Source organism: Cygnus atratus, chromosome 13 (genome assembly GCF_013377495.2).
Source record: "Cygnus atratus isolate AKBS03 ecotype Queensland, Australia chromosome 13, CAtr_DNAZoo_HiC_assembly, whole genome shotgun sequence".
NCBI lineage: Eukaryota > Metazoa > Chordata > Aves > Anseriformes > Anatidae > Cygnus > Cygnus atratus.
Genome location: NC_066374.1, coordinates 2,927,542 through 2,949,971, shown reverse-complemented (window position 1 = coordinate 2,949,971; position 22,430 = coordinate 2,927,542). Strand labels below are relative to the sequence as shown.

Sequence of the window (22,430 nt, the reverse complement as noted above, 5' to 3'; positions counted from 1 at the left end):
TATATACATGTGCAAGCATAACAGCTCTTAAAAAATCCTTAGAAATATACTAAGTCTGAGCCATATGAAATAACTTCTCTTATCGTTAAGTCTTGATAGGTTTAAGAATCTTACTAGGGATACTGGCAGATGTGAAAACTTGGATAAAAAAAAAATGCTGTGTTTAATCTTGGAGGAGAGGTGGTGACAGACAGCAACAATATTTGGAATTTTCCATGGCCTGCTCTGGACTCACTCCAACAGGTCCATGTCTTTCTCATGCTGGGGGCCCCAAGAGCCGAATGCAGTACTCCAGGTGAGGTCTCACAAGAGTGGAGTAGAAGAGGAGAATTAGCTTTACCTGCTAGCTACGCTTCTGATGCAGCTCAGGGTATGAACAGCTTTCTGGTCTGCAAGCACACATTGCTAGGTCATATTCAGTTTTTCAACCACCAAGTACTTCTCTGCAGAACTCTGCAGTACTTCTCCACCAGCTCATCACCCAGCCTGGATTTGTGCTTGGGATTGCCCTGGCCCAGGTGCAGGACCTTGAACTTGGCCTTGCTGAACTTCACAAGGTTCACACAAGCCCACCTCTCAGGCCTCCCCGGGTGCCTCTGGGTGGCATCCTTTCCCCCCTGTGTGTCAACTGCACCACACAGCTTGATGTCATCAGCAAACTTCCTGTGGGTGCACTCAATCCCACTGTCCATGTCACCAACAAAGATGTTAAACAGTGCTGGTCCCAATACCGACCGCTGAGGAACACCACTCATCACTAGTCTCCACCTGGGTATTGAGCTGTTAACCTCAACTCTTAGTGCAGCCGTCCAGCCAATTCCTTACCCACTGAGCACTCCATCCATCAAATCCACATCTCTCCAATGCAGAGACAAGGATGTCACGCAGGACAGTGTCAAATGCTTTGCAGGAGTCCAGGTCGATGGCATCAGCTGCTCTTCCACCAGCACTGTAACCTCATCACAAAGGGCCAGCAAATTGGCCAGACACAGCTTGCCCTTAGCGAAGCCCTGTTGGCTGTCACCAATCACCTCTCTGTTTTCCATGTGCCTTACAAGAGCTTCTACGAGGATCTGTTCCATGATCTTGCTGGGCACAGAGGTGAGACTGACTGGCCTGTAGTTCCCCAGGTCTTCCCTTTTCCCTTTTTTAAAATGGGGGTTATGTTTCCCCTTTTCCAGTCACTGGGAGCTTCACCAGATTACCATGACTTCAAGTATGATCGATAGCAGCTTAGCAACTTCATCCGCCAGTTCCCTCAGGACCCTTTGATGCACCTCATCAGGTCCCATGGCCTTGTGCACATGCCACATGCTATCCTATGAAGCCTATATCAAAGCCTTTAAGTTTTCCCTCTGTTTAAAGGCCAGAATGGAGTTGACAAAATACTTTTTGCTACACCTAGAATATAGCAGTGTTGACTTTCCACATTGATTTATAAACACAATCACAAAAAAAATCCAGAATTTATATTTTCCTATCATCATAGTGACCTGTACCAGGAATCTACAGCCTGGTAAAATGAACTATAGAAGGTGAAATGAATCAAAGATCAAATAACTTTACAAATAAAATCTTTTAGAAATAAATTAGGAAGGAGGAAAAAGGTACAATACACTCACCAGGCGTGTATTAACAACAGGAAACAGTAATGCCAAGAGGGCCCCATTCAGCATATGCATCTGCAACCTTAAAAAAGAGATGTGATATTATTTTCACAGGAAATGAAATATTTTCACATATTTTGTGTAGGATCTCTTCAATAAGAAGCAGCCAGAGATTCAAGAAAATTCCACTGAATTTGAATAAAACCACTGTTAAATGCAATAACAAGGACAAAATTTCTCTTTAAACACACATTTAAATACTTTCCTAAATAGAACTGCTTTCTGTAATGAGCTTTAGCTTCCTAGAAGGCCTGGACTGCCCATTTCTGTTAATCTTGTTCATGAAACAGGCTGCTAAAGGCAGTCTAAGCAAAGAATAGGGCAGGAAAGTAGTATTATACTACTATATTTTGTATAGCTTTCAGTCACCTCTCCCTGAACCACAGCTGCATCAAAAGAACACAAAAATTGCATATGTACTGTTTTTTTTTTACCTATTTAAAGTAAACTAACTAAAGAATAAACTCTCCACAGCCACTGCCTGCCATAAACTCTATAAAGAATTACAAAGTTTTTTGTAATTTAAAGGGGAAAAAAAAAGGTAGCGCAAACCCAAAACAGTTTTTCAAACGTCATTTATGTGTCAGGGTGTAAGAAAACAAAGAGGTTCATTCTGAAAAGCAACAGGTATTGTGGCCTGTGCTCTGCAACTAGTCTTTTGCAAATGAATAGTAAATCCAGGATTTCCTGGACACCAGAAGTATTTTGCATGCTCTCTGAGATGAAGAGATACTAACACAGTATCTCTGTATTTAGCCTACTCTCAGCCCAAAGAAGGAAGAGCAGAAAAAAGCTGCAGCCAGACGGTACCACTCCTGAAGCAATTCATGAGGCATGTCCCCAGATCATTTTTCTGGTCATTGCCTAGTCTAAGACAAGGAAGGGCAGACTGAAACCATGAGCAGCACAAAAGAACCAAGGGTATGTGGCTCAGCGCTCACAGTTTAAGCTATGACCCTTTTCAAGGTGTCACTTTTCAAACCAACCAACATCCTACTGAATACATGCCTTAATATTTTAATGACTTATGCCATGATTAATTTCTAAAATACATTATGCAAGTAGACAGAAATACAGTAAGGAAGAGGCATTACCTGAAGAGAATCATTGCAACCCGACATGGAGGGCAGGCAAGAAGAAAAATCTGAAATATTAGAAACAAATTTCAATTAATGGAATGATCTCTTTTAGACTCCATTTTCTATATCTTTGTGTACTAGTTCTGGACGTCACAAATCACTTCTAACCAGAAGAACCATTCTACAGCAGAGCTGGAAGAGACTAAATATCATGAACAAATTAAAAGTTTATACATGTTTATGTAAATTCACATTGCCTACATGTAAAAGGGTTATGTGATACAAGCAGCATGTAGGGTTCAGCTTCTGCCAGTACCTCAGAAACAACATCAAATTCTAGCCTTTTTCATTAAAAAAGTTTTTCCAAGGCCTCCCACAACGCAGATATTATCAATCATATTACTACAACAGCTCCTATAGCTGTCAGTCATCACAAGGTCCTCACTGTGCTGAGGACTGAGCATTTACACACTGCCTGTACTCCCTTTACTTCAGCGGTGCAGGACCCAGCTCTTGAAGACTGAATGCGAGACGGTTCTCTAAAAGCCTCTTAGCACTTCCCAAAATAAGGCTACCACAGTGTCTGTTCTGCGGATAAGCTCAGTAGTGATCTGTAAGTATGTCTGTTGCCTTACTCAATAGAGTATACTCAGAATACTGCAAAAATGTCACCAATTATGAGCTAGCCATTTCCCAAGACCAAAAATAACGATACAACTGGAGCAGCTTGCATTTGTTTTTCTTTACATTAAAGTAAAGACCCATAAAGCCCTTGCACAAATGACCCATCCAGCTTTCGGGAAAAGCATCTAACATTTATTAATTATATTTCATTATTCTGTCATTGCATATTTTTGCAACCAACTCTGTTTACTAACTAAAGTACTTTGAATTATGGACTATAAGGATTGGGATGGACATACTAACCTAAAATATTTCACTACCATGGAAGAGTAAATGAGTCACAGTTACTTATTTTCAAGTCACCTCTACTGCAAGAAACACAGTTTCGAGGACTAACGAGGGCAAAAGAAACATTTACTATTTTTAAGCATGCCAGTTCTTTGGTTATGGGGGAATCTTACAGAAAATATGTTTAAGGGCAACAGAGAAAACTACAATGTTTATGTTAAAACTTTACAATAATGGAAGAGATCTTCAAATGTTTCAGTTTTAGCAGATTAATATCAAGCACTTTCTCTCTAAATAAGTAAATAAATTCTCATGATAAATAAACCTCATGGCCTGTTAAAAGGGATGCTTGACAAGAGACACTTGTATTTGATTTTCAAAGAACTATGCCGCTGAGTAGATTTAAACATCTTAAAAAAGTGTTTCTGCGAGTTCAGCTCACAGAGTAATCAGTGCCCTGAAAACATGGAGTCCACAGCAGACAAGATCACGAGCTCTACCCCAAGTGTTCGCGTGCTTATCCCATAATCACATTACATTTCACTGCCATGCCGGAAATAAAATCCTTTGCCTTGCAGGAGGAAACAGCTATGTTTTATAAACCAAACAGTGTCACGTTAAATTAGTGGTGAAGCCGTGAAGAGTTCCCAGCCCGTTTTCCTGCCAGCACTCGCAAGGTTTCACACACACAGGCTAGCACAGAGGCAGGCTAGCACAGAGGCTAGCCCCCCTCCCCTGGCATGCTGCAGAGCTCCCGGGTAAACAAGGCAGCGAGTGCGTTAAAGCACGCCGGGGGAGACAGAGTAACCAAACGTCCAGTGTGGAGGAAACACGAAGAAACAAATTCAGCGTCCTTCCTCGCTGGCAGATGTGTTACCTTTTACGTTTTCATGCGTCATGTTACAAAAGTAAAGAAAGACAAAAGAATGAACTAGAAACCCAAAATGTACACAAGGAAGTATTTGGGGAGGGAAAAACAAGCCATAAGGTACCCCTTGTGTTACATATTGAGTTCTGTGCACAGTTCTGATCCTTCCCTTTCTCTTTGACCTCTCTCTCACAACAGTGACCAAAAGGTACAGACCAGCTTTCAGTGGATCATTTTAACACATGAAGACCCTTCAATCTGTTTAAAACAAAAAACAAAAAAAAACACATAGGCACACACACACTGTGTGCACACACACACGCAGTGAGTAAGAGAAAGAGAGGGTGCAGAATCATGAGTGTCCTTGAGAAAAGTTCAGATGAGAAGTCCTAGATGGGGACAATGTTGTGAAACAGGACACGAGTCTTTTTCACCAGCACATGACCAGAAGACTACCCAGTTTTTTCCTCAGGCAACACACGGTGAAGAAACTTGTAACACTGGTAAGTCCATAAACAGAGGTTCACTTCAACCTTAAGGAGCCAGGTGAAAGCAAAAGTCAGTACTCATAAAGGCTCTGCAAGACCATAAATAACATTGTCCAACCCAATGGGAAATATTTCGAGCATGAAGCACTGCACGGCCAGCACTCTTCTACATAAGCCCAAACACAAAGGTCACACCACAACACATGCTGGATGAGAAGGGCTGTTATAATTTAGAGACTGTGATATACAGGGTTTGTCTGCTTAACTATTGCTTTACTGAGACAAGATCAGAAAGAAATTGAACTCCTGGTTGCTCACAGCTAACCCAGGGCTGGGTTGCAAATCAGTCTCTTCCACATTCCCCCCCTTTGAACCATGCCCTAAGTAAGAAGAATGAGTTCTAAATGCCTACAGGGCCAGGACAGACGGGAAAGCAGGAGGAGGAGGATGGCATTTTTCTCCCTGTAGCAATAATTTTTTAAAACGTTCTAAAGGAAACACGTATGTGACCTTGTCATTTGGTATTTCATGTAGCTCCCAAGAAATACCTTGAGTTCCATAAACTTCAGAGCTCACTGGTGTCTTAAATCTGATGGAATCAGGCGTTAGTGTTACTGTAGCAGGTATGTAAAAGCACTAGTTTGGAGGCAGTAAGAATGTAACTTTGCATGAGTTTATTCTGAAAACTTCTTTAACTACAAACAGGATCACGTGAAAGACCACAGACCTGAACAATGTCTTGTTTCCATCTTTTGATCCAGGAAGATGTGACCTAGAGCGAAATGTTTCTGCATTTGGTTATAGATAAACTGTTCCAGAAGAACAGAGCAAAGTCTCTTAGGCCTCACTCCACTCCTAAGCAAGGTCAATAAAATGCTTCTTGCCATACCACGCCAACCCTCGCTGTCCGTGCAAAACAGAGAGGTAAGAGGCAGCCTTTACTGCTCCCTTGGTACTGTGTGAGAGGGGACGTTCTGTAAGGCTTCAACACTACTTGGCAATCTTCATTTGCCACCTAACCCAAAAGGCTTATTTCAGAGTATCCCCTCCCTACCTTCCTATTTCCCCGCAGGACAAACAAGATAACAAGCAGTTATCACCAAGCATTACACCCGCCCTCCACAAATCCCTCTTAGGTTCCCTTCTTTTGTAACCACTGAAGGAAAGACTCTCAAGGGAAATGTTGAAAAGTAACTTCGTAGTTGGGGAAAAAAAAAGGTAGTTTTCTACAAACTCATTGTTAGAATTTGCAATAAAACCTACTCTTTGATATTGCAATAGTGTCTGTAGGTAAACATTAAACTTACATGCATGGAAAAAAGGCTAAATACTGAGCAAAACAAGCTGGTATTTTTACAGCAAGTTACATTTTGTTTTATTATTATTGATTTATCTTTTTTCCTAGTACTAAAATATGACAGCAAAAGGTACCCAAGTGTCACAAATGTGAAAAAAAATCCAGTACTGAAACAAACACCCCAAAATTTGCAACAAACTTTATCAAACCACAAAACAAACAAACAGAACACAGTAATGTGACCTCCCCTTAATACAATCCAATTTCCTCATGTCCATGCACTATGGCAACCTCTAATAGTGTTTTCCCTTCTTACATTTCGAGTGCTGCAATTATCAGATCCATTCTGAGATATTAGATGTTTCCCTTAGTTGATTTTGAGTTCATACAGAAAGACAGTTATTCAACCAACCTCTTTTACAGTTTGTACATCTATACTACAGCAATGGTCAAGTTCATCCTTATAAAAAATTGGAGAAAGGTAAAGAACACAAACTGTCAAGAATATCTGGTTTCCTATTATTCATTCAACAGTATTGTTTGAAAATGACAAGAAAGGAGAGGTTGTTGTTGTATGGGTTTTTCTTTCTTTAACTCCAGCAATGCCTCTTGAGTATATTATGGATGATTTTTTTTTTTTTGGGTGGGGGAGGCCACGAGGTGAGTGGTTTCTCTTAAATCCGCTTTATTACAACCACAATATACTCAGATAATGTGAAACTCAAACATACAAGTGTTCCCAATATATCTATTATAGCTAGTATTTTGCCCAGCCAGTCATTATAAGCCATGGCATATCTAAAATACAGATCCTAAAAACCAGCTGATTAAGTGCCTAAAATGAAAGGCAACAGTACATGCTGGACTCATGTCTAGAGCTCTCAGTTACTGGCAAGGATGTATATGTTTACATTATGTTACAGGTTCCAAAAGCTTTGAGAGCATCACCATAAAATCATTTCTAACGTCAGCTGCAAATTTGCTCATCTGTCAATTTGTCTAATACTTCCCAGTTTCCTCGACATTCAAGCACGCTATGTTCCACCACTACTTTTTACTAACCAGCATTTCAGAAATCAAGACTAGTAAAAAGATCTATTCTCAAAAGGGATGTTTGAAAATGGGCACAACTGAAATGTACAACAACAATACTGTATCTGAATAGAAGGAAAATACCTCATTAAATACCTAGACCTGAACACTGTTCTATTCATTAAATGTTATTGCTTCACTCCATGTGCATTTTAAATAGGGAGACCTCACTGATTTCCCCCACCCTCATTACTTGGCTGGATCTCCAGTTCTCGGATTCTAAACATCCCAAATCTCCACAAAATACTGCACCTAAGAACTCCCTCAGAAGTACATCAATGATGTTATTTTTGAGGTGGCACATTGAGGCAGAGAGCACAGTCAGAACTTGTCATGAAAAGCTTCTCTTCTACCAGCCTTAGTCCTACTGAGAGACAGGAACATGCATAACACAAAGATCACCTTGTTTGATCAAAAATAAACTAAAAAGACAAAAGACAACAATTCAAAAGGTAGCAGTGGAAGAAAAGAACAAGCTACACAGCTGGTAACTGATTATAGGACGTGCAGAAGCTGCACAAAGCTACACCAGGGAGGTTCAGACTGAATGTTAGGAAAAAATTCTTGGTCAAACACTGGACCAGGTTTCCTAGAGAGGTGTTTGATGCCCCATGCCTGACAGTGTTCAAGAGGCAGTCGGACAATGCCCTCAATAACGTGCTTTAATTTCGGTCAGCACTGAAGCAGTTCAGGCAGTTGGACTTGATCTTTATAGATCCCTTCCAACTGAACTATTCTATTCCCTTCTAATTCTAACCATTCCAGATGATGCATCACGCTCAGTATCACCTGCAACAGACAGGAGGGCTTACAGATGTCCAGGGTCTCTTTTTTTCCTGGCAGAAGATAGCTGAGCATGCTCCAAGTAACCCCCCTGCATCTCACATATGCAGCACAGATTTCATTTACCTTGAGTAACTGCAGCTTGTCCATCTCTGAGCCACTAGCTCAACTTAGCATCTAGCTGCTGCAGCAGCAGACTGGGAATGTATCTTTCTCTGCAAACGCTCCAGTCAGGAGCGCTTAGGCCATAAACGGATCATTTTAGTATACTACTTCAAAATTAAAACTTCAAGAGGTTAGACATTAATTTCTAATTCTATAGAGCAACGTGAAAAATCCATGGAAACTGGATTGATCCAAGTTCTGAAATAAACTTAGAGAAAAAAAAAAAAAAGAGACAGACAAGCTTTGGTCATTCTGCATTGAAATAAAACCATTTTCACCCCTTCTGAGGTGTTTCAGAATACCCTGCATAGCAGAAGAGATTAAAAGATATGTTTAAAAGGTTAATATACTTTTTAAAGCTAAGATTAAGTGTTTTTCACTGTGAAAAAAATCCATTCCCCTCCCTAAGATTAAAACATGAGGCAAGGAGCATTCAAGCAGCTGGATAAATTAAAAGATGTACAAGACTTTGCTAAGCAACTTGAAAATTCATTTTTGAAGTAAGTTCAGAACAATCACCCTATCACTTATCAGAAACTAATGCTTGGTAACAACTCCAGCACACAGCTTTGATTCAGCGTGTACATTTATTTTAAACATTGGCCGTTTGTGCACGAACTATTAATTAAGCACAAAACAGCCATATAATTTAAAAGCCATGTGTTTGCCTTCTAAAAAGTAACTTTAAAAAAAAATCCTAACTGTGGATTGACATGTTATTATTTTAGACTGACAAATCTTAAAAGAGAATGGAGATCAAAAGATGTTACATTCTTATTGCTAAATAGCAGCAACTTTAATTTATGTAATATTTCAGTATACAAAGCGCAGCTCTCTTACTGCAGCTGTCAGACAGGTTCAGGGAGTAGTTAATTTGTCCTGTAGAAATTTTAATTTGACATCAAGAATACTCATGATTCAAAGCAACATTATTTGCAGAGCATTAAGTAAATACTACAGTGGAAGTAGCTCCTGTGGTCTACAAAACAGACTGAGAACAGAAGAAGCTGCCAGTCCCTCCTTCCAGCCTCCCAGTTCTACCCAGGGGTAACAAAAGTATAGCAAACCAAACAATTTCTATCCTCTACTCTACAATCTAATGTCTTCTAAAATAACACGTTCATTTGGACGTCCTAGGTTAGTCTCCCCTTCCACAGGCTTAGCTTATTTACTGGCTGAACCTCTACCCACCTTCACTTTTACAGGCTTAGGTGAAAGATTTCTAGACTTCTCATATTTTAGGATTAATGATTAACATAGGACTAGGCTTTCTGTGTGTGCAGCAGCATTAGTTATGGCATCTTATGAACTAGGATTTCAGAGAGAAGGTGTCACTGAGCTTAATTCCCTTCCCTTTTCTCTAATCAACATCTGTACCATCCCTTCACTAGCAGTAGGCTGCTTCCTTCCCCATTCCCAGCTTAACGCAGTCAGCAAAACCTACCAATCGAAAACTAATTTAAGGAGAAAAAGAACAAAAAAGACTGGTTAAAAAAAAAAAAAAGCAGTGATTTCTTAAGAAAGCTTAACCTGTACTGAATTTAGATTAACTTGTATTTATCCTTGTCACTGACACTGTGAAAGCTTGCAAGTGTTCCCAGTAACATTTTCATATACATTCATTTTTGTTACTTTTTCCCAAGCATGACTTTTCATATCAGTTTCTTACATTAAAAACCCTTTTGGAAAATGCCTGCCCTATTGTGCTTCAAGGCCCCAGTGCCAGAAGGCCATCCTGCAAAAAATCCTGCTTATGTATAATTACATGCTGGTGATTATTACAGCACTTTCGGATTGGGCATGTTATAAGAGCAAATTGACTAATATTTCCTTCCCCCCCCCGGAACTATGCCATAGCAACTCCGAATGGAGACATTAAGGAAATAATCTTAAAAGATCAGAGAAGCTGAGGAGAGGAAGGGAAAAAAAAAAAGCTGAACTAAGAAAATTGTAGAATTAGACACCTTAATCCATTCAGGCATTAAAACTCAAGTCTTCCATTAACTGATCACATCAACAGCATCTCCTCCTTCACCTTTACTCACCACCTCTCTCAAATAATGAAGATGTTCTCAATCTTTCTGTTCCTCTCTTCAAAAGAGAGTACCATCCCTCTATAGCACAAGAGTAGTTGAAAAGTACATTCTTCATGGTTAGCCGTGAAAAAAAAATCAAATGTTGTCATGAACATACACAACATCCCACAAGTGAAATTTCTAGCGCACAACATGAATGATATACTGAATGTTTCTGACTTTGCTTTTTCAAAGTGCTGGCCGAAATGATTGCATCTTTGGCTTCAACAGATGTTTTGGCCAAGATACACAAAAATAGGCAAAGACTTGTGCAGAGCCTTATTGGTTATTAAGTAATGGTTATTTTTGAGCTCAGCAGTTGCTTTATTGAAGATTCTGCATGTATCTTACATTTACATTGTTTTATTGGTTTAACTATTAATAAAAAGAAGTCTAGTAAAGATATTTGAAGTTATTAAATTTTATTTGGACATTGTTTCCTCCTTAAAACAGGGATACATCTTCATCATCTGTATAGATACATGTGTTCTGTCTATTACACCTTAAACCTGCTGCCCAACTTCAACTGAATTTGATAGATTAGGAGATTTATTTTTTAATAACTAGCTTTCCATCATTTTTGTGCAGATGTCCAAGGCAGGGCACAGACATCTTGTAAGTGCCTCTCAAAACACATTAGAGAATATATACTTATATGCTCTTTTAAAAATATATATTTTTAAAAAAAGAAGAGGGGAATGGCTTCACACAGGAAAAAGGTTTCCATTCAAGACTGCAGTCAACCACAACTTGGTTTCTGCAGATCTATTTTAACATAAAAATAAACTAATTTTTTTGTTTAAAGTTATTTTAATAGGATTTGAGATTATAAATTTAGATTTCAATAAACTTAATAAGTAATATATGTCAAGTATGTCAAGATATTCGTGGTAATAAAGCGTTTCTTAAACAGACAACCTTCTTTTTTAAGCACAAATTAGAAGATGACTGTGTAAGATGAATATATCTTTTACCTGGAGATCAACTATCTCAGACCATAACAAATACATTTAATAATGCTACAAAAAATATATATAGTCACCAATATTCAGAGTTACCACAGATATAAGGGATCAGTCCAGACTGAAATAAGCTGTGGTATGAAGCAAAAATTAGACAAAAACTTCAACTTGATACACAACATATTTTACACTGCATAGTTGCTACTATGCCATATGGAAAAGGTTTTATTTCTCTAGAATCACCCTCTAAATCTTTTAACTCTTTTAATGGTGATAGCAATCATACTTTAAAACACACCATTCATACCTGCCTTCACTGTCTGGCTACAAAGCTGAGTTTCAACTGCTCCCTGTCCTTTTATGGGACTAAACATAGTTGTAAGCCTTTGTTCAACTGAAGAAATTCAGTACAAAGCACTGAAGAACAAAAATGTTTTTCTCCCAGTATTCTGAGCTCACACTGCAGAACCCTATATATGAATAAATATAAGCCATTTGCAGTCCCATCAATACCTTCTAGTCAAAAATCCATAATTTGTTTTTCATATTGGTTCAGAGAAACCATTACCAATTTTATGTCTCCAATAAATCATTTTTCACATTTAATTTCCTGGACTTCAGAGGCATGCTCTAGACCTCCTGTTGCATAAACAGGCTTTACTAGTGAGGAAGCCAATCAGGAGTGCTTTCACTTTATAGATGTCAGAGGCCTTCAAGTTTGAGGTTTGATTAGAAGTTAAATTTCAGTAAGTTTCTATTCCTCCACGTGGCTATTACCCAAGGATCCCGTTACATTTAACTAACCAGGTATTTGGAGATTATTTTTGATTGTGTACAATTTGTGGACTGTACTAAGTGCATATTCTAGAGTGAGATGCAATCTTTAAGAAGATCGAGGTAGTAAATACCTAATAGCTTCATTATTCCAAAACATCATTTTCTCCAAAGAAATAACTCACACAACCCATAAAAAGCTACAGTGTATGACATCATATTCCTGATAACGTAGGTTGGCGTTTCACCAACTACTAAATATAAAAATAGGAACAATTAAATTCACTTGACACTATTGACTTGGCCATCTGAATACATGTAAACTCCTGAACACATGTAAACCCTTTGCACATCTATCTTAAGCCCTGAGGAAGTGTCATGAGTAACATGAGCCCCATTACACATCCAGCAGGTTTCAAATGTGTGGCACGGAGCTTCCTGCCAGTGAACACTGACACAGTTCAACTTGCTGTACGCTGATGCACAATCACTGCAGGGAAGCCTACCATCTGCTACTAGAACTGTGAACACCTACAACGGTGCAAGGAAGACAAGAAAGCAGTGGGGTTTTTTTGGAATGGAAATCAGAAGATGGAAGTCTTCCCAATCCCTGGGATGCATATGGTGTCCTATGTGGTTATTCCCTGCTATGTGGTTTATTCTACAACCCCACTCAAGTTCCTATAGGCATCAGGCAGCTGTTCCTGAAGCATCACTTTAAGTTGTTAACAAACCGTTTACACAGAATGGTGTGTTAAACCACCAAATAGGTAAAAATCCACCCTAAAATATATTACAACTGATGGTGATACATTACAGCACTGGGCAGTACACTGAAACAACTTCTGATAGCTCCACTCTCCTAAATAATTAGCTAAATGTCATTTCTCTCCACAACATGTTGCTCAAATTACATAAGTTACATGCTGATTAATATTTGCATTAAATCTATGATGATCTCATCAAAACCACCCAACATCCACTTACCTAATTATTCATCTAATGGCAATTATAAAAAGCTTAACTTTTCTCTTAGTCCAAATATTTACACTGAGGATTATTATTTATCTACTTTCCAATCACACAATCCCTACTTTTTAGAGAATCAAATTACTTCTTGTTAATTCCCCACTTTCTGTATTCTTTTCTCCTACGATGATACAGGACAAAGGGAAAATTACCGAAGCGTGCATTCTATCCTCAAACACAGCAGGTACTTCCAAATCCTACCAGGCTCAAAACATAAGCTCAGCCTAGAGCTTTGAGCTCCAGTCCCTGGACTAGAGCGCTCACCGGTACCATGCAATACCGTGATCTGGACCACCTTGACTAAAGTAAGCACGTGCACATTTTCAGCTCAAGATAGAGCATGTGCTGGCCAAATCTTGTCCCAGTTAAAGTGGCTGAACTGTAATCTCTTCAAAGACAGCAAATCACAATTCACAGCCTTAAAACATTTGCTCTTTATTTTATACTTACAAGATCACAAATAATATAGTCACTTTTAATTAAGAATTCTTGCCTTATACTAATATTTTTCAATTCTCTTACTATACACTTCGATTTGCTACAAATAAGCAAAGAGGGTGAAATAATCTGTGTATATACAGTGTTAAAATTATCACAGAAAAGCTTTTCTTCAGCTCAATAAATTATGACATCAATTAAAAGCCCCTAAAAAAATACCTTCGCTGTTCTACATCCTGCCCGTGAAAAGTAATCCAAGACACAGTGAACAAAACTACTAAAAAAATGTATCTTCTCTTTAGAACACTGCTACTCTTTAAAAATTGAATAACTCATTAAACTTTTACTTGCAGGCTGTTGCTTACGTTATCCAATACCAGTTTTGACATTACTTAGTGTCATTTCTATAAAAATACCCTGAATTTCTGTAAGCAAAGGTTCTTCATGCTCACCCCAAATAACAAGATATGAATGCCCCTTTAATTTCAATTCAAGGTTTTGAAGAGACAGAATACAGAAAACATACACAATCCAGCTGGATTCTTCCAAACATCACAAAGCATTTAGGAGCAGTGCATGCAAATCAAATCAACATTCACACTTGAAAAATTACATCTGACCACATAACCAGATTTTTTCCAAGAGGGAATAGTGGAGAGAGAGGGACAGGGAGAGAATTACTTGTACGTTGTATATTCCCAAATGATGCAGAATTCAGTCAAGCTATGTTTATTATGTAAGCTCTGAAAACAGCCCATTGTTTCAAAAAACACAGAAGCCTCTCTTGCATAGGACAGCAAAGATCCAGGTCTCTAAGAAGCTAAAACTGGAAATAATAAACACAGGATTTAGTATTTACTGAATTACAGAAGCACTTAGCATTGATTTTAGTTACGCAAACATCAGATCAAGATCATCAGGTGAAACTGGGCTCCCCTTTATGTTAGGCTCTTCCTTCCCTTGCCGCCTTCTTCCCCATCACTATCCCTTTAGTTTGCTGCTCTTTCCAGCAACATAGGCCTGCTTTCTACAAAAAACACTGTCTTTATTCCACACAAGTGTCTGCTCTTAACTGCCCTGAGTGCAACAACTCAGTGTAGGACTGGAAGACAATTATACAATTTACCAGCTGTAGTGGGTTTACGTGGCAAGGTTTTGGTAGTAGGGGACCATAGGGGTGGCTTCTGTGAGAAGGATCTAGAAGCTGCCCCACGTTTGGTAAGGGCCCCACTGCTGACCAGAGCTGAGCCAGTAAGTGATGTTGTTTCGCACCTCTGTGAGAGCATATTTAAGACAGGGAAAAAAAAAAACGCTGCGCCACACACACAGCAGCTGGGAGAGTGAGAGGAGTGAGGAACAGCCTTGCAGGCGCCAAGGTCAGTGAAGAAGGAGGGGGAAAGGTGCTCCAGGCGCCAGAGCAGAAGTCCCCTGCGGCCTGTGATGAGGACCATGGTGAAGCAGGCTGTCCCCCTGCAGCCCATGGAGTACCACGGTGGAGCAGGGTTCCACACTGCAGCCTGTGGAGGAGACCACGGTGGAGCAGGTGGACCTGCACTGATGGAGGCTGTGGCCTGTGGAAGACCCCTGCCGGAGCAGATTTCAGGCCGGACCTGTAGCCCGTGGAGAGGAGACCACGCAGGAGCAGGTGACCTGGCAGGAGCTGCTGCCCGTGGGGGATCCAGGTTGGAGCGGTTTGCTCCTGAGGGATGGACCCCGTGGTATGGGCACATATCTGGAGAAGTTCTTGAAGAGCTGCTGCCTGTGGGCAGCCCACGCCAGATCAGTTCAGCAAGGACTGCATCCCATGGGAGGGACCCCACAGCACAGGGGACCAGAGTGACCGAGAAGGAGTGGCAACGAAGAAGCGCTATAGACTGACCATAGCCCCCATTCCCCCACACCGCCTGGGGAGAGGAGGTGGAAGAGGGTGGATGGGGGGAAAGTGCTTTTGGTTTCTTTCCTTTGTTTCTCACTTCTCTAGCTTGTTAGTAATAGGTAATAAATCTTACTATCTCCCTATGCTGACTCTGTTTTGCCCGTCACGATAATTACTGTGCGATCTCCCTGTCCTTATCTCAACCCTTGAGCCCTTTTCATCATATTTTCTCTCCGTTCCTCTTTGAGGAGGGGGAGTGAGAGCGCGGTTGTGGTGGAGCTCAGCCGCCCACCCGAGTAAAACCACCACACCAGCTGAGGATCTACCTCTAAGAAATTATTCTGTAGGATGAAAACCTGCAAACAATCTTACAGAAAGCACTTACTGAAGCAAAACCAACCTAAAACTCATTCTACAGGTTGGTATTTAATCACCATACTGGAATAAGGCACTGGTGTATTTAAATCAAGGAAGGTGACAATTTACAACATATTAGAAGGACTAGCTGTACCTATAATTTTAGGATAAACAATAACAATAATAATCATACATTCACTGAGGTTGGAAGGGACCTCTTGAGATCACTTCGCCCTTCCACTGTTATTCACAAACTCTGATTTAGATTACTGTGCAGTTTTCCTACATTTTATTTTCCAAATTTCTCTTTCACAATACAGACTAATTTTATCTCTGGGTCGTGGTTTATATTTGTCTACATTTAACCTTAGCTGCCTGTATCACCAGCTTGATGTCCTATGGGGTATCAAGAGACATCTGTATTTATGCATTTCAATCAAGTTGCACTGATTGTGAGCAACAGCTTGGAAAAAAAAAGTGTGCCATATTACCAGAAGGGGTACAAGAACACAGCATGAAGAACGCGAAGTTTTTGATGAAAATTCTAACTGCCCCTTCACTGAACCTGAAATGAAGAACTGCTGCATGAACACGGGTGTTTGGATTGAAAAGCTAAAAAAATTTCACTTCTAAATACTATGGAACAGATAAACAAACTGGTTTCAGAATAATTGTTTTTGACATTTGTCCTGGTTTCAGCTAGGATGGAGTTAATTTCCCTCCTAGTAGCTGGTTTGGTGCTGTGTTTGGGATTTAGGATGCAAATAATGCTGATAAGGCACTGATGTTTTAGTTGTTACAAAGCAATGCTTACACTAAGTCAAGGGCTTTTCAGCTCCTCGTGCTGCCCTGCCAGCAAAGCGCTGGGGGTGCACCAGGCGCTCGGAGGGGGCATGGCCAGAACAGCCGGCCCAGGCTGGCCACAGGGATGTCCCACACCACGGGGTGTCGTGCTGAACAAGTAATGAACAAGCAACAGTCTCCTGTACAAAACATTTTAAAAGATCCATAACGTAATTTGCTATTGGATCAATCCCCCTCTTACACTGCAGAAAGATTTCCTTCACGTCTTCATTTTCAACACAGTCCTTATGGGTCCTAAAATACTAAAAATGATTAATATCTTGAAAATATAACACTTGGTCTGCTAAACGCATGCTGAATTTTTTTCCTGCCGTGCAAGGGAAAATAAGTTAGCAACACTCTAGTGGACTTAAAAGAAAAAAAAAAAGAAAGATACCCCTTTAGGATACCCTTTTATGCCAAGTTTACAGCAGTATCATTGGTCCAGTCATATATACTCACTTCTAAAATGAGAGTGTTTTCTGTGCGTATAGAGGTATTCAAACAATTTTCAGTAAGACTGTTCTTTATGCAAAGAAAGAACTTAGTATCACCTCCTTCGTAGGCTTCCCCCTTGTTGCACTAACTAATATTGTACTGCAGAAAAACACCCACAACCCCATGGCATACCTGTCAAAGAAGCCACAGAATTTTCCGTTTCACCTTTGGTTGAATATATATATATTTAAATTGATTTATTTCTCAATGATGCTGTACTTCACTGGTGAAGAAACAATATTGCCCTTCCTCCTCCAAAAGCTAAGCAAGAAACCAAAACCAAGGCTGGAAATGAACAGCAGTGTTTCTAAGATTATTCAACTACGTGGCAGGACAGCAACAATTTCTCTGAACCTATTAACCACAAGAACTGCTTAGGCAGTTAAATATGTTCACTCAACCAACACTTCATCCTCGCGATGACGCATCTAAACTAGTTCTTCCTGCTTATGAGAAAGATCTGATTTGAACACAGGTTGGTGTGATAGGCAGAAACTAGACATCTGATCAAAACAGACTCAGAGTAGCCATTACAGTGTGCAGTTCTGTCTGCTCAAATGCACCACCGGTATAATTCCCATTTTATTTTGTGATTTAATTTCAGACTTAGGTCTTTCAAAAGCAGGACTTACGCTTTTATGCAGATAAAGTCTGAAGGACAATTTCCAGTTCCAAATATTATTGGCTCAGAGCCCAGGGCCTTTGTTGCTCTGAGGTGAAGTAGCCTCACGTGAAGAAAAGGAAAACAGGAATTGAATGAGAGAAGAGACCTTTACAAACAGCTACTGTTGGCTTCCCTTTGAAGGGATCTCAAACGTTAGGGCGTGCTTCACCTCTTCACCTCCTACCTTGTTCATCCTAATGTTTCAACCCTGCAGCAAAATAACGTACAAGCTACTGTAATAACAGAAGTGAAGGATAAGTTACATTTTCATATATTTCACCTTGCCAACCAGGTGCCATCAGCAAGCTCAGGCCAGATGAACTCTTTCAAGATTCCACCAACTATACATTACTTTTCTGCCGATGGAGGTCTTCAACTATCTTTGCATCTAACCTGTTTTCTCTGCTGAAAGCTGTTGGTTTTGCTATGATTTTCATTCTCTACATTAAGCCCAGGACTATTTGTAACACAACTGAGAACGAAGAGGCATGACTTCTGAATTTCACTGACATACCCATCTTCTCAATTGCAGAAAATACTGTAACACCATTTCTAATGAGTAATTACCACAGGATTAAAGAAAAGGCTCCACAAGTGGTCTGAAAGAAATAAAGAATAATTGTCTACGCCTGACTAGAGACATTGGGTCTCTGTCTTCCTGGGGGAGACCATTAATAAACAAGTTAAACAATAGTACCTCCCAGATTTATGTCTGGGCACTAATATTTGCTGGATAGTTATAACAAGTACCATATTACTACCACAACACAACATTATAATACCACATCAAGGCAACTAAGCATTGAAATCATAAAGGTAACCTATCCTCACCTTCTTCCCAGAGAATTAGTACGAAAAATGTCCAGTAAATAGTGTTACGGAGCAATGGAATGCGGCCATATTGGTTTATTTTGTAATTATTTCTACAGCTCTTGCATACCTTCTGCTTTACCCCTCCTTACCAATATTGACTAATTGATTGCACAGCAATTGTTACCACTTTATGGAAAGCATTTCTACTGGTGTAAAATACTGACCTAACATTGCATCACAGCTTAGGAATTTACATAACCTCCTAATTAAGTTCTACAACAATTAAGTTACTGTTCCAGATGTCCTGAAAAGTACTGTAAAAGCCTCTTTCTTCCCCTCTTGAAACAACACTTATCTCCCTCAGACCTCTGGTACTAGCAGTTAGTCTTCTGCAAAGGGAGACTAAGAATGGTATTGGTCTGATTTTCTTTTGTTATTGCTGTTAGACAAACATTTATCATGGCAGCTTTTGTGAAAGATTTTTGACAATCTCCTATGAGTTGTTGAGCTTAAATTTTGTAAGTTGTCCAGTGTTGATGGTAGTGTGTTAGCAAAATTAAACAAAATGATTATTTTTGACATCCCACACTCCTTAACCTCAGTGAGTTAAGTACATACACAGAACTACTGACAAATACAGTTTGTAAGATTTAGATATCACAGCTCAGTAACTGTTTATGAATGTTTCCATTATTTTCACAGCTACACAAACTGTATATTATCACGCATCACCAACTACGCCACAAGTTGTTAAAATACATGGTTTATCCACAGATATTAAGCCAGCTCAGTTCATTCACCCATATATAAGGTGTTGGTTCCTTACTACGCAGCTTTTAAAATAAGAAAGACAAACCAAAATTACCAGCACAAAATAAAAAGCACTTTGCTTGTTTAACAACTTCACAAAATACATTCACACCCCTGAATGTCACTTGCTTGAAGAAGCTGTTTGTGAATTACATGGGCCCTTTTGCAATAATCTTGTTTTTATTACATTTGGTGCTAGTTTTCCCACTGCAGTTAGTGGAAAAAGCTTTTTCTATTCTTGAAACAAGGGTGAGGTGAAGATGAGAAAGCCTTTTCAACCACAGAAGTAGGCATTAGTACTAGCTACAATTTCACCTTTTTGTTTGACTTTGTTTTTTCCACAGATTTCAGTTCAGCCAATTAAATGCAAAGTTCTAAAGCGTTTACACCAATTATTGTCATTTGTACCTTTGCTCCACACTTTTGGTCCACAAACTGACTGGAAAAAACTCTGCTTTGTGAGTATAAAACTGAAGCAGACTTCCTGGTGACCGTGCACAAGCCTTACCTGCATCACGGTGACCACATGGCAGGGATTCAGCAGGTAAATGACGGTCCTGGTGGCAAACTTGAAGCCCACCTCCAGCCCGAAGATGAGACAGAGGGCCACCAGCAGCAGATTCTTGCCCAAGCTCTCCTGTTTTGCCAGGGGCTGCTGCAGCAGCTGAGCCTCCAGCTCCTTGCAGTGCAGCTGCCTGAGCTTCCACAGGGACAGCAGGATCTCCGCGACACCCACGCTGAGGAAGACGAGGCTCTCCAGAAAGCGCTGCTGCCCTGAGAGGAAGGCCGCGCACTCCGGCCCTCCGTTGCCAGCAAAGCTGGGGTCCACGCCCCCGTACATCCAGTCCAGGAGGTTGTGCAGGCTGTACCGGGACATGGTGGGCCGGCGCCCGCTCTCCTCCCCGTCACTGCCCGGGTGCAGGTAGGAGCAAGTCGGAATCAAAGCCGAAATGCTGTCGGGCTGACGGAACATGAAACGCGAGGACGTCCCGCCTTCCTTTTCAAGCCTTTCCTTTCTCCGCCAGCAGCCTGCAAAGGGAGGTGGCACTCACAGGAGGCGGCGAAACCCGGGGGGAACGCGGGCCCCCGGCTCTCCTCAGGCCGCCGCCCAGTGCCCGCCGCCCCCCCGCCCGCTCGCCTCACGCGCCGCAGCCCCAACGGCCGCCACTCGCGGCCCTTCCCGCCCAGCGGCGCCCGACGCCCTGAGGGGGCGGCCTGGTGCCTCAGAGCCCGGTACCTCAGAGCCCGGCGCTTCAGAGCCCGGCGGCGGCTCCGTTACCCAGCTCGGCCCGCAAGAGGCGGGCCCAGCTCCCCCGTTCCGCGGGGCCGGGAAGGAGGAAGCGCTCCTCTCAGCGGCGGCGGGGCATGCCTCCCTGCCACCGCCCTCCCCAGCGCCGTAGCATCCCCTCCCTCCCCGCCCCACACACACACACACAACGTGCCCGAGGCGCCCCGAAAAATGGACGAGCCGCACGGGTGGCTCCTCTGCTCCTCCTCCTCAGCCCGCCCGGCCCCGCCGCCAGCCCTCGCTGCTGCTGTGTTTTGTGGCCCCGGGGGCTGTGGAAGGACCGCTTGCCGAGGCTGTTCTGAGGGCTGCCTACGCTGCTCCGCCACCCCACCACACGTTTTGAAGCAGTTCCAGATAAATACGTGCTGTGTGGACTCCTGAATTTCTGCACTGGCTGCGATGTGTCTGGCGTGTAGGCAAATGATCCACGTTCTTGCCAAAATTTCATTATTGGAACATGGTGATGTGAAAGTGAAATTCGCAAGTGAAGGAAGTGGTGTTTGAGAGCAGGAAAACCCATTAGCGCTGCTCTGTTATAGATGCATTTTCTCCATTCCCTATCTCAGTAATCCTGGTTCCCTGCTGCTCCCCACATGGCTACCTCCCCCAGACCCTTCCTTGTGCCTCCAGGACCCCTTGTTATGCCTCCAAGACCCCTCATTCTGCCTCCAAGACCCCTCATAGTGTCTCCCAGTGCCAACCAGCACCGGAGGCCCCAGAAGCCCAAAGGAATGCCCCAACAATGCCCTGCAGCCACGCTGCCATCCTGTTTGCAGGCACTTTCTAGCTTTTCCATCAGCGCATATGCTGAGGGCAAGAGCATCTTCTGTCCCTGTGTGTTTTGAGAGCTGCTGGCAGCTCAAGACTACCACACCAGCTCAGACCAGTTTGAAACTAAAAGCTTGCCTATGGACCTGTCACCGCCAGCCCATCAAAACAGATTTATGCTGTGCTCGTGTTCTCACCTTTTTTCGCTTAGTCACCTATCTAAGTCTCTTGCACGTGCCCAGTTATGAGGAAAAGGACTGGTAGTGTGACTCCATAAGATTCATTTCCTGATGAACAGAATCTAATAACACCTGACAATGTATTGCTATTCTAATTACAGGCCTTCTTCACTTTACAAAAAAGGAGTTCAGGAAATGAGAAATCCCAGAAACAGACCGCAGGCACTGCAAGGTGACAGACAGAATGAAACTCAGAGGCAAGTTACAAAGCTGTCTGCAACTGTAGCAGCAGTGGTTGTCCTATGGCACAGGGCTGGGGAGATGGACTTGTGCCAGGTTGTTCATGAGCAGACAATCCAATTGGTAGACTCCAGGAGAGAAAATACTCTGTGTTTACCTTTACAAGCAGTATTCCTGTATTTTACAAATAGGGGAAGAAAAAAATGCCAAACTAGTGATGTTAGTGCTGAGCTGCTTCTGTGGGTATCCTACAACTGTTGAACAGAAACTGTAATAAAGGTTGCGATATTTTTAGGGGAAAGAACATAAGTATGTATCTAATACATAATACATTCTCTATGTGTTTATATTATGAGTACTCTATTAAAGACATAAAATAATGAAAGAAAGCAAATTATAATCATAGTAAATAAGAACTAGATGAAATATATGCAAGTGTTCTGGACTGATCCATTCAGTTATTGA

The 22,430-nt window shown here is 41.3% G+C and overlaps 1 protein-coding gene across 2 annotated transcripts in view; it reads right to left on the bottom strand.

The window, feature by feature from the left end:
* Positions 1-20,888, bottom strand: part of TMEM164 (transmembrane protein 164) — a 112,118-nt gene extending 91,230 nt beyond the window's left edge. The window contains exons 1-4 of one of the 2 annotated variants that reach the window (XM_035541414.2): positions 20,728-20,888; positions 19,999-20,519; positions 2,762-2,811; positions 1,623-1,689 (exon numbers count right to left, since the gene is read on the bottom strand). In XM_035541414.2, coding sequence (XP_035397307.1) covers positions 1,623-1,689; positions 2,762-2,811; positions 19,999-20,463 — 582 coding nt within the window. In that variant the 5' untranslated portion in view covers positions 20,464-20,519; positions 20,728-20,888. The remainder of the gene's footprint in view (positions 1-1,622; positions 1,690-2,761; positions 2,812-19,998; positions 20,520-20,727) is intronic. The other variant, XM_035541415.2, reaches the window with a different exon arrangement.
* Positions 20,889-22,430: the final 1,542 nt, after the last annotated feature.